The sequence below is a fragment of the Macaca fascicularis genome, chromosome 11, assembly GCF_037993035.2.
Source record: "Macaca fascicularis isolate 582-1 chromosome 11, T2T-MFA8v1.1".
Taxonomy (NCBI): Eukaryota; Metazoa; Chordata; class Mammalia; order Primates; family Cercopithecidae; genus Macaca; species Macaca fascicularis.
In genome coordinates, this window is record NC_088385.1 from 58,555,687 (window position 1) to 58,568,589 (window position 12,903).

The 12,903-nt window shown below is 40.8% G+C and overlaps 1 protein-coding gene across 15 annotated transcripts in view; it reads left to right on the top strand.

The window, feature by feature from the left end:
• Positions 1–12,903, top strand: part of SCN8A (sodium voltage-gated channel alpha subunit 8) — a 211,021-nt gene that overhangs the window by 121,044 nt on the left and 77,074 nt on the right. For 9 of the 15 annotated variants that reach the window (XR_012420258.1, XM_065524218.2, XM_065524216.2 and 6 more), the window contains one exon: positions 8,029–8,424. Coding sequence is in view for 14 of the 15 variants with exons in the window: in XM_065524218.2 (XP_065380290.1) it covers positions 8,029–8,424 (396 nt within the window). In the remaining variant the exon portion in view is untranslated. The remainder of the gene's footprint in view (positions 1–8,028; positions 8,425–12,903) is intronic. The other 6 variants (XM_065524220.2, XM_065524223.2, XM_065524219.2 and 3 more) reach the window with 1 other exon arrangement.

Consider the following 12,903-nt stretch of genomic DNA (forward strand, 5'->3'; position numbering starts at 1 on the left):
TTTTCAGATAATTGTGAATGGTCCTCCTTAATGCTGTTCCAAAACTTAACAGTGATAATTTTTTAAACAGTTAGTTGTGACATGGAAATTGTATTAGTAACTTTGTACTCTGTTATAGTAAAATCCCTTGCTCCATTTTGTGTCATAGATCTTTAACCCATGAATGATTTCTAGCATCATGCATTGATCATTTGAGAAATTTTCATTTCCTGAGTTTATGCAAGTCTTCCAAATACACATGAGATTTTAAAACTATGTTTATTATTACCACCAATCTCATCAGAAAACGATTTAAATATTATGAAGCTGTCAGGCTCCCAGTATCACTGTGTGCTTATGAGAAGATGAGTGATAAAAGCACATATCATCTCAGTATTATTAGGAAAGAATTTTGACCTCGGGAGCCTTCCTTAAAAGGTCTCAGGGACCTCCAAGGGTCTCCAGACCACACTTTAAGAACCACTGTTATACTAGAAAGGAAAAGTGAAATATGGCATGGAAATAGAATATGTAAAGTCACTCCTTCATCACATTCTAGACATCTCAGTCATTGTAAGCCTCATCTTGACAGACAATTTACGTGTATCCCCTATGATCCCTAGAGATAATTTTTCTGTGGAATGCGAAAGTTACACCCTCAAATCCAGAACATCCCAGAGCCATTCTCCCAAGCAAACATCTAAACCTAAGTTGGAATTTATAGTTTAACTGTGACTGCCTGAAGAGGACTAAAAGCTCCTGGTTGGTTGACAGGAAGATTTTGAAAAGAGGAAGTAAGGCCTACTCATCTCATAAACTACACAGGATCCCAGGATTTAATAGAGCCATGGATCCTGAGTCATCACTGAAAACCTCTAGTCTGGGAAAATTGAGACTGGGGAGGGGTTGGGGTTTCAGCCCTCAGGATATAGCTCCTTAGGGAATGCCCTAAATCAGGATTGGATCCTGGGTACAAGGAGAAATGGGGCAAGTCACCTTTACCCCTTTCACATTTGTTCATTGCAGAACTACTCTTTTGCAAAGAGTGAAACAAGGAATTAGAAAATAATAGAACAGTTTTTCATTGTATTATGGATCTTAGGATCCTGATTTTTAAGTGTTCATAGGTTCACCGAATTGGTCATGACCTTCATCACTGTCTCATCCTTATCACTATCCTCAAGGTTAAGAATAGTCTGACGTATTAGATCTCATGTAGTATATGATATTTCTTCCTGGCCTCCAAGTTTCAAGAGGGCAGGGACCATGTCATATATCTTGTTCACCACTGTATCCATAACACTTAGCCCATAATAGGTATTTGGTTAAATAAAATTAAATTTTGGCCAGGCACAGTGACTCACACCTGTAATCCTGGCACTTTGGGAGGCTGAGGTGGGCAGATCACTTGAGGCCAGATTACTTGAGGCTGAGGCATGAGAACCTGGGAGGCTTGAACCTGGGAGGCAGAGGTTTCAGCGAGCCAAGATTGCACCACTGCACTTCAGCCTGGGTGACAGAGCGAGTCTCTGTCTCCAAAAAAAAAAAAAAAAAAAAATTATATAAAATTAAATTTTATTGTAAAATACACAAAACCTCTTTCCTAATGTGAAGACCTAATGTACCAGATAGTATCAGCACCCAGCATTGACCTAAGGCAGAATTATGAAATCAGTGTAGTTTAGCTTGCTGTGAGAAGTGAAGCAGTGACCCAGTGCAGGTGTGGAACAACCCTAAAATGGGTGGCTAAGCTGCAGTACCTAATCTAAATGCATGTTAATTAAGTTAAACATTGTAGTTACTGTGTACAAAGCACTCTAGGAGATACAAGGATGAATCAGTCAATGTGCCCTTAAGGAGTTTGTAGTTGGTTAAAAATGAGAGATAGAACATGTGTATAAGGAACTGTTGTAAAAAGTAGAGCGTAGGCTAGGGACAGTGGCTCACGCCTATAATCTCAGCACTTTGGGAGGCCAAGGCAGGAGGACTGCTTTAGCCCAGGAATTTGAGACCAGCCTGGGCAACGTGGCAAAACCCTGTATCTACAAAAAATATAAAAATTAGCCAGGCGTGGTGTGGCACATACCACATGGTGTGGCACATAGCTATGGTTCCAGCTGCTTGGGAGGCTGAGGTGAGAGGATCACTTGAGCCCAGGAGAATGAGGCTGCAGTGAGTGATTGCACTATTGCACTCCAGCCCAGGCAACAGAGTGAGACCCTGTCTTGAAAAAAAAAATAAAAAATAAAGTAGAGCATAAATATTCTGAAAGGGGGTTTGGTGCTATGGAAAGATTAAGGAAGTTAGTAGAGGAAGAAGCAGAAGGACTGGATCATGGAGAACTGAGAGGATTTCCCCAGCTGAAAATGCAGTGTGCACTGGAAGCAGAGGAAATAAAGACCTGTGGCAGGGTGGCTGCATGGTAAGGTGTATGAGAAAACAGTGAAAAATAAAGTAGAATAAGTAGATTAGAGTCAAAGCTGGGAGGGTCTTGAATGCCATTTTTAGGACGGTGTGATAGTGTTAAAGGTGATAGTGGCATTTAGCAAAAGGGCCATGAGTACCTGAGTCCTGGTTGTCCCAGCCATATTTCTCCCCAGTGATGCCCTCAAGAGAGATATATGTGCCCAAGGCACAGGTTATTAACACCTGGGCTTGTACCCTGAACCTCAGTGTTCTATGTTACGCTTGCCTTCAAACATGTTTTTCATATGCAGATCAACCAGTCCAAAGCCCACATTCCCAGCTACCTCCTTTATCTAACTCACTCACTAAGCCAATATTTCCCTGCCCTAAATCACCCCAGAGCCAGATACCAGACAAGTAGTTACCACCTCTGTAGGCCAGAGACTTCCAAAATTATTCAAACTCCCCAATCCTAAATTTGCTCAGACTTACCTATCCTGCCTCATCGCTTCCTTCCTTGGGAAACCACGGGCTCAGGCTAAACTTCCCCCCCTCACTCCTTCTGCCTCCTGACCAACACTTACATTTCCCCATATGGCCCTCCATGGCATGGCAAGCCCACTCTTTTTGGGAACCGAAGTAACGAACTCCTCTTTCAAAGGCAGTTGCCTCTGTGTCTGTCACCTTACTGTGATCTGATTAAAACAAAATCCCAAGTACATTTTAAGACACCATCTTCTGGCCAGCCACATTGTTTAGAGCAGTGTTTCTCAAGCTGCCTGTGGTAGAGGACTCATTTCTGCTTTTCCCAATTCTTCATGAACTGATACTATTGTAAAATATAATAACAATCAATTTCTAGAAAAATCGTCACATTCTTAGATGTTATGACTATGTCTAATTGTCATAAAAGTTTCTAAATGCCCCTCTCAGTTTCCTTACTTGTCTCATTGCAGACCAATAACAAGTCATGGACTAGCTGCCTGTGAATCACACCGAGTAGAGCTGGTTCAGGGGAATGAATCAGTGATTCAGTGGGGGTGCCCAAACATATATGTAAGAAGAATAGTAAGCTTACCAATCCGGCAACATGGAAGAAGAACAGGCAAGGGCTTCCTCTGTTATGTGCTCCTTTACCACACAGTGTATGTGTCCTTTTAACACACAGTGACAACATCTACTCATAAATGAGCCTCAGTCAACATTCTGGAATCTAACCAATGTAGCTCCTCCTCTCTGGTACAAGGATGAGGCAGAAGAACAAAATAAGTAAGGATAATCCTGTTTTCTAGAGACCTATATATAGCATATGGCGTGTATCTAACAATGACATTTATATAAAATTGTCTACGATTAGTGCTTTTCTTGATGTGGTCCCCAGTGATCAAATTCATTTATTGCCTTAGAAGTTCGTGGGTTGCTTAAAGCCAAAGCAGGAAAAGCCTACATAACAAGTGAAAGACACAGGTGAGAGAATGGAGTATGCAACTAGAATTATCCAAAGAAAATATACCAACCTGGGGACAGGGGCTTTGTACATTACAGGAAGAGACAGGAACTGAAGTATAGAACCAGAAATGGAATTGTAGCCAACAAAAAGATAAGGGCAGAGTTGTTAAAGAGGAGTCCCAAGGCCCTTCCAGTGTTAATATCAAAAGTATTAACAGGATGGGCACGGTGCCTCACTCCTGTAATCCCAGCACTTTAGGAGGCCAAGGCAGGAGGATCACTTGAACCCAGGAGTTCAAGATCAGCCTGGACAACATAGAGACCCCATCTCTATTAAAAAAAATTTTTTTTAATTAGCCAGGCATGGTGGCAAATGCCTATAGTCCTAGCTACTTGGAAGGCTGAGGCAGGAGGATGCAGTGAGCTATGATCATACCACTGTATTCTAGCCTGGGGAAAGAGTGAGACCCTGTCTCCAAAGAAGAAAAAAAGAAATATCAAGAAAGGTTTCTTTAGCACCCGTAATATATGCACTACATTGTCATAGTCTCAGCCCACAAAGAACCTTAACAGCCCAATCATTTTATAAGAGGGTTAAGTCCTAACCTCTAAGACAAAAATCTCTTATAATTAAAGATTATGGTCAGGCGCAGTGGCTCACGCCTGTAACCCCAGCACTTTGGGAGGCCAAGGCAGGTGGATCACCTGAGGTCAGGCGTTAGAGACCAGCCTGGCCAACATGGTGAAACCCCGTCTCTACTAAAAATACAAAAATTAGCTGGGCGTGTTGGTGGGCGCCTGTAATCCCAGCTTCTCAGGAGGCTGAGGAGGAGAATTGCTTGAGTCCACGGGGTGGAGGTTGCAGTGAGCCAAGATCGCACCACTGCACTCCAACCTGAGTGAAAGAGTGAGACACTGTCTTAAAAAAAAAAAAAAAATTAAGGAAGATTGTCTAAGGGCAATCATTTGTCAAGTTTGTTTCTCTCAAAACAGTGTTCCTCAAATTGGGGTTGCATCCCCTTGGGGCACCTGAAGACTTGCCTAGCACAGTTTTAAGGAACCCAGTTTCTAGATCTTTAATTTATATATACCTGTGCCTCAGATCAGTCCTGTGGTCCAAAATCACACCATCTGCCTTTCCCTTTTCCCTCTTCATACCCTTCTCCCTCCCACTTTACAAAAGGAAGGCATACCTCTGTCATCCCAGATCTTACGTGGTGCATTGCCTTAAGGTATGTAAATCTTTGGAATGCCAAACAGAAAGACAATTGAAAATATTAATGTCTACAAAGTTTTCTTTAGTCCAGGAACCTTAAATCTATTGTAAGGTTTTTCTGAATTTATCTATTGTACATATTTCTGTTAAGAGTGAAACAGAATTATAACTGGGGATGTTGAGATGTTTTAATTTCAGGAGATTGTTGCCCTTGCAATACATACTAATACATTTATTAATAGTGAAAAATGGGATCATACTTTTTCAAATGAAAATAAATCTAAAGCAATTTAGCCAATTGCTTTGACATTGAGGACTGACTGCTCATTAGATCATGTGGTTGAACATTCTCAGAAATGAGCTAAATCTGTGACTTTAAGGTAGATTTTGATAAAAAAATATTTAAATCATGTGATAAGATAAAATCATATTAAAAAATAAATGTTGGCAATGATGGAAAGACATTAATAATATTTTGATTATTTCAACCATCTGTTGGGTTAAACGCGCTTCTTTTAAGTACAAGAGTAACTCATATGAGAATAACCCACACAATTATTAGTAAATAATAAAGCTTTTTTGATGTCCTCAGAAATCAAGAAAGGGAATGTGTATAGGTAACAAATCTTTTGGCAAATTGAGTTTTCAGTTCTTTGCTTTCAGTAAAATTGAAAAAAGACTTAATAGCCAGCCGATAGATTATTACAATAAATTTTGCTGACAGTTTGCTATATACTTTTGGTATATAACTTGGAAGGAGTCTAAAGAATTGAGTGACATTACTATAACAAAGTTTTTCCATTCCAAGATAATATTTATGTGAATAAGGTTTTAGCACATAAAATCGATTATTAGAAAGGTGGGGAGGATTGATGTTGAGCCATGTCTCATTCTAATGATTAGTAATACTACCAACAAATATTTAAACACCAGTTGAAAAGAAAATCTCATCCATCTTATTAAGAAATGCATTTTAATACAATTTTCTTTCTTAAGCCTATTACCTATAAAATGTGTACTATATTTGTATAGCTTGATCAGCTGTATTCATAAGAATATTAATAAAAACTCAATCCAGGAGAATTTTTTAAATGTCTTAAAGACTCATGGTCATAGAAAATTTTTAAATATTAAGTACAGTTTATTTATAATTTTTTGTATAATTTGTTGGAATTGTAGCCAACAAAAAGATAAGGGCAGGGATGTTAAAAGAGGAGCCCCATGGCCCTTCCAGTGTTAACATCAAAAGTTTAACAGGCTGGGCGTGGTGCCTCACTCCTGTAATCCCAGCACTTTGGGAGGCCAAGGCAAGAGGATCACTTGAACCCAGGAATTTGAGATCAGCCTGGGACAACATAGAGAAGTAAATTCAAGGGTGAGCAGTAAAATACATTAAAACATAAAAGTGTACATTCGAATAAAATTCCCTAGGGAATATGGAAAGGAAGTATGAAATTGAAGGAGAAGAATAAATAAGAAAAAATTTGTGCTAAAGAATTCTTTAAATACATTTATTTACCATAAACTTTATGGTAAAGAAGAGTTTTATTTAAAAATGTCAGTGCTGGACATTATATAACTTACAGCTGTTTGAGAATTATATAGTTTACAACTATGTAAACTTTTGATGAACAAAATATGTTTAAAATGGGGTGGATAGAAAACTATGCAACCATAAAAAAGGATGAGTTAATGTCCTTTGTAGGGACATGGATGAAGTTGGAAACCATCATTCTGAGCAAACTATCACAAGGACAGAAAACCAAACACTGCATGTTCTCACTCATAGGTGGGAATTGAACAATGAGAACACTTGGACATAGGGTGGGGAACAGCACACACCGGGGCCTGAGGTAGGTTGGGGACGGGGGGGAGGGATAGCATTAGGAGAAATACCTAATGTAAATGAGGAGTTAGTGGGTGCAGCACCATGGCACATGTATACATATGTAACAAACCTGCACATTGTGCACATGTACCCTAGAACTTAAAGTATGATAATAAAATAGTTTAATTATTAAAGTAATAATAAAAAATAATGAGTATATAAATATAAAAAATAATTTAAAAATATTTTAACTTAAAAAATAAAAAAATAAAAGGAAAAATAAATAAATAGATAAATAAAATGCAGTGGGGGGGGGGAGCATACATAATTTTCAACTGAACTAAAAGGCTTGAAGGCCACTCTTGTAGTATTTGACCAAGACATGTACTTGGAGAGAATGGCAAATGATACACGCACATTTTAAATTATGTCTTTTTGGCCAGGAGCGGTGGCTCATGCCTGTAATCCCAGCACTTTGGGAGGCCGAGGCGGGTGGATCACCTGAGGTCAAGAGTTCAAGACCAGCCTGGCCAACATGGCAAAACCCTGTCTGTACTAAAAATACAGAAATTAGCTGGGGTGTGGTGGTGGACGTCTGTAATCCCAGCTACTTGGGAGGCTGAGGCAGGAGAATCGCTTGAACCCGGGAGTTGGAGGTTGCAGTGAGCCAAGATAGCGCCATTGCACTCCAGCCTGGGCCACAAAAGCAAAACTCCAGCCATATATATATATATGAAATATTTATTTATTGTTATATATATAAAATAATAAATTCCGTCTTTTTGCCCAGTGTGGCATAGACTAACTTAAGTTAAAGACATCTCCTCTGAGCCCATGGTAAAAAGAAAGAAACAGCCATGTGCTTCTCCCTGGATAAGTTGCGTCTAACATGAGATAAAAGCGTCTTAGGGAGGCGTGCAAGAACAGTGGGTAGACGTTTTGCATCCGTAACTGGTCAAGCACAGGTAAGTAACAATGGGTGATGAACTGTAGCAGTCAACATGCACAAGTGCTTTCTGGACACACTTGTGTTCTGATCACAGGACTGCGAGGGTGGGGCCGGCTGGGAACCTAACCACTTTGCTGGGTATAAAGGTCCACTCTCGTCTCATTTCCCCCTCCCTCTCTCTTTCCCTTTCTGCGCCTGCAGTCACTGCTCAGCATCCCAGGCTCGCCCTTCCTCTCTCGCCACAACAGCAAGAGCAGCATCTTCAGTTTCAGGGGACCTGGGCGGTTCCGAGACCCGGGCTCCGAGAATGAGTTCGCGGATGACGAGCACAGCACAGTGGAGGAGAGCGAGGGCCGCCGGGACTCCCTCTTCATCCCCATCCGGGCCCGCGAGCGCCGGAGCAGCTACAGCGGCTACAGCGGCTACAGCCAGGGCAGCCGCTCCTCGCGCATCTTCCCCAGCCTGCGGCGCAGCGTGAAACGCAACAGCACGGTGGACTGCAACGGCGTGGTGTCTCTCATCGGCGGCCCTGGCTCCCACATCGGCGGGCGTCTCCTGCCAGAGGTGAAAATTGATAAGGCAGCTACCGATGACAGTGTAAGGAAGAACAAAAATAGATCGAGGCTAGGCATGGCAGTCTCCCCAGCCCTTTCCCCTCCTCTTTCCCTGCTCTGCCCATCCCACTTGGTCCGTCTGGACCCCACTCCTGTTAAGACCCCAGCCTTTTCTGTGTTCTTCCTGGTCTACTTCTATTTCTCTCTTCAGTCCTCCCTCCCCCTATTACTCGCCCTGTCTTCTCCTTTCCTTTATTCTTTGCTCTATTTTCCCCATCTTCCCTCCTTGTTTGACATTCCTTCTCTCCTGTCAACTCCTTCCTTTATTTTACCGTTTTCTTTCTGTCCATCTTTATCTTTGCAAGTCTGTGTGCCTATGTTTCCCTCCTCCCACCTGCTTTGACTGAATGCCTCTGGCCCCGGAGCCTGCCCGGATGGAATGAGAATGCCATCGAGCCACCACCAATGACCAAGTCTGAGCCGGTTTGGAACTACCATTGCTTCTCTTCCCCCACGTCTTCTACCCTCCTAGAGAAACAGCTTGGAATTTAGAGATCTTATCCTTTAAACTTCAAAAAAGTAATTGAGTTTTGAAAAATGTTCTAAGTCTCTTCTGCAAGAATGAGATGTGCTTTTTCTAAAGAGGAATGCTCATGTGATGTCAGGGTGGGAGATGTGTACCAGCAGAGCCAGGCAAGGAGAGGTTAAAGAGGCCAATAGGAAACTGGACCCGGACTTTTAAAAGGGATTGAAATTGAAATAAAGGAGGAAAAAGTGGGAGGTTGGGGCAAGAACACATTGTATATGGGGGAGGAAGGAAAAGGGAAGCAAAAGATGAATTTTAAATGTAATCAAATGTCAGGCTCTGGAGGAGTTGCATATAATAGCTTCACAAAATCAGTTATCTAGAGGTTTGGATAATGGTGCCCCTCTTTGGGAAGAGCCATCTCCTAACATTTCTTTAAATTCTAAGCTGTTTATACCTTTTTTTATTTTTAAATTCTTATAACCTCAGTGATCCTAATCCTTCATACCTCTAATTTCTAACTTTCCTCAGTCCCTCTTCAGCTGGTATAAGCTCCTTGAGATAGCATGTTAGTCTATTTCGTTCTAATACTTCAGTTTCTTCTAACACAGCATGAAGATAGCCAATCCTTTAATTAGCATGATGCATGTATGGAGGAAAACTGGACAATCATGGATAAAGTTTTTCAGAATTATCTATTTTTAAGCATTTTAGGGTAATTATTGAATGTATAGATAAAATATCAAAAGGCAATTTGTATGTGTTTGGGATTGTCTAGTCTCACCCTTCCCTTTTATTTAAAAGCAAAATACAGCCAGGCACAGTGGCTCACACCTGTAATCCCAGCACTTTGGGAGGCTAAGGAAAGAGGATCACTTGAAACCAGGAGTTGGAGACAAGCTTGACAACACAGTGAGACCCTGTTTGTACAAAAAATAAAAATAAAAAACATTGGCCAGGCATGGTGGCATGTGCCTATAGTCCCAGCTACTTGGGATGCTGAGGCAGGAGGATCACACGAGCCCAAGAGTTTGAGGTTACAATGAGCTATGATCACTACACTTCAGCCTGAGTGACAGAGTGAGACTGTATCAAAAATTAAATAAAATAAAGCAAAAATACTCTCCCCCTTACATTTGTGTAGCTTTTTATAAGCTACAAATTACTCTTACATGCATTATTTAATTTGTCCTAAATAAAAATTCTGGGCTGGGCGTGGTGGCTCACGCCTGTAATCCCAGCACCTAGGGAGGTCAAGGCGGGTAGATTGCTTGAGGCCAGGAACTCGAGACAAGCCTGGCCAACATGGATGAAACCCCATCTCTACTAAAAATACAAAAAATTAGCTGGATGTAGGACGCTGAGGCAGGAGAATCGCTTGAACCTGGGACGCGGAGGTTGCAGTGAGCCAAGATTGCACCGCTGCACTCCAGCCTGGGCAACAGAGTGAGACTCCATCTTAAAAAAAAAAAAATCTGTAAGGGTGACTAAGTGAAGATTAATATTTCTGTTTTTCAGACAGGGAGAAGGTTCAGAGAATTTGTGTTCCTTTGGGTCTTACAGCTCATCACTGATAGAACCAGAATCTCAGACCCCTCAGAGACCCTAATCTTCTGTGTGCCAGTTAATTTTAATTTGTTCTCTGCCTAGACACTTGGCCGTTGCTCTTCTGGAGACCTATTTATTTAAGATCAGCAACAGTAAGAACAATAATAATCTTCTGGTTTCTCTTCAGATCGTATAAATCTTTCACTTTTTATAACAATAATAAACAGTGGCCTGGGCATGGTCGTTCACGCCTGTAATCCCAGCACTTTAGGAGGCTGAGGTGGGCAGATCACGTGAGGTGCGGGGTTTGAGACCAGCCTGGCCCACATGGCAAAATCTCCATCTCTACTAAAAATACAAAAATTAGCCAGGCATGGTGGTGTGTGCCTGTAATCCCAGCTAATCTGGAACCCAAGGCATGAGAATCGCTTGAACCTGGGAGGCGGAGGCTGTAATGAGCCAAGATTGCGCCATTGCACTCCAGCCTAGGCAAGAAGAGCAAGACTCTGTCTCAAAAAAGAAAAAAAACAGTAGCTCCAGATAGTTGGCCAAAATAAATGTTAGAGATACTTATCTTTACATTTAATTTTTATTTGATTTTCACTAATTCTGTGAACAGGGATAAATTTTGGTCTCCACAATTAGATAATTATGTTCTCAGAAAAAAACAAGAGATAATATCAGTGACAAATGAAGGATGGATCAACATGGGCAGTAGAGTTGGGGCAATTCAAATGTTTAGAACCAAACTGAATTTTGATATACTGGCAGTTTTTAAAAATGTTTAAGCCAAATAATGCAGCTTGCCTTTTCTCTGACCAGAGAGGTATTAGAGAAGGTATTCAGGAAGAAGGAGCTTAAACTTCAGCTGAAGAGAGATGATCAGGTTTGGGGGTTTTGTTTTTGTTTTTTTAGCACCTTCTGTTACACTGTGTGGGAGAAAAAATTGAGAGTCAGTGAAGCAGATGGCTGTGGAATGTAAGGCTTTCTGTACTGCTTTACACTGTGGTCTGTAAAGGTCTGCCTTTGGGCTGGGGGACCTACATACCCAGTACCCTATAAACACTTAGGAGGTTCTCTGTAGTGACCTCAAGTGATGATGGTGACAGACTTGAGAATTCCCAAGGCCAGGAGGTCACAGTGGCAGGCATATGAGGTAGGCAAGACCATATCATTCCCAAGGGCCTCATAACTAGGAAAAACTATTTTTATTTATGTGTTTATGTTATTAGAAGTCATAAAGAAACTGTTATGTCTGGTTGTTAATGGTGTGGGAAAATGCCTAAGTTACATTAATAGGCCCAAAGGAAGAAAACAGCAAAACGCGATGCATATAGTTTGTGTGGTGTGATACCAAATTATATAAAGACAAACTACATAGAGAAAAAAGATGACCAGCCGAAAGTTAACAATGGTTGCCTTTGAGAGAAGAAATTATTGACTTTTTCTTCCTTATACTTTTCTGTCCTTTCTGGTTTTCTGTAGTGGGCATACTGATTGTAGCCATCATATATTGAGTTCTTCTTATACTATGCTGAGTACTTTATATGCATTATCTCATTTTATTCTTATAATCACTTCATTCAGTAGGTGGTTTTATCCTATTAGCAGATGAGACTCAGAGAGCGCTCTAGTGACTTGGGGAATTGGACCTTAAACCAAGGTCTTTCTGGTACCAAAAGGAACTTCCTGACACCTTAAATATTAGCTCCTTTAGAAAGTGGGAAAAACAGTCACTTGTTTTAGAAGGACACAGTATATTAATAATTTTATGTTACTGAGTATTATAAATTTAATTATAAATTTAAAGAGATTCTAATTGTTTAATATCTCTTAAATTAACTGGAAGCCCAAGCCAGATGAAAATTAATACCTCTTTGGGCTAGGATGTAGTGATTGTTACTAGCAGACACTTTGGATGCATCCACAGCCAGAGATTAGCCTGAGCAATTAGAATGCTTCCAGTCGTGTATACTCATGCTTCATAGAGTGGCACAGGAGCCCCTGATAGTGCACGCACTGGTCTCACACAATATTCCTGCTTAGGCTATGCCAAATCTCTATTTTTCCTTCAGGCTTAAGTTAAAAAATAGGCTGTAAGAAAAAAAAGACGTTCAGACATCACTTCATTAGATAGCCTCATCAAAAATTATTTTATATCTTCATTAGTTATTCAGTTGTGATTGAGTGTTGAGATTTTTTGATCATTTTGGAATTTCACCTTTGCTTTTTGCTGAAGCAGAGGATAAAGGAACTTTTTCCTGCATCTCCATCTCTGAGCTGGAAAAGTAGATGAGAATCATTGCTCTTCACTCGTTGCTACTGGCAATCCAGAAATCACATGCAATTGAGAAATCATGTTGAGGTACCTTGCAAATGTATAAGCGTTATCTCATTTAATGCTCACAGCCCCGACCTTATGAAACAGATACTGCTATTGGCTGCGTC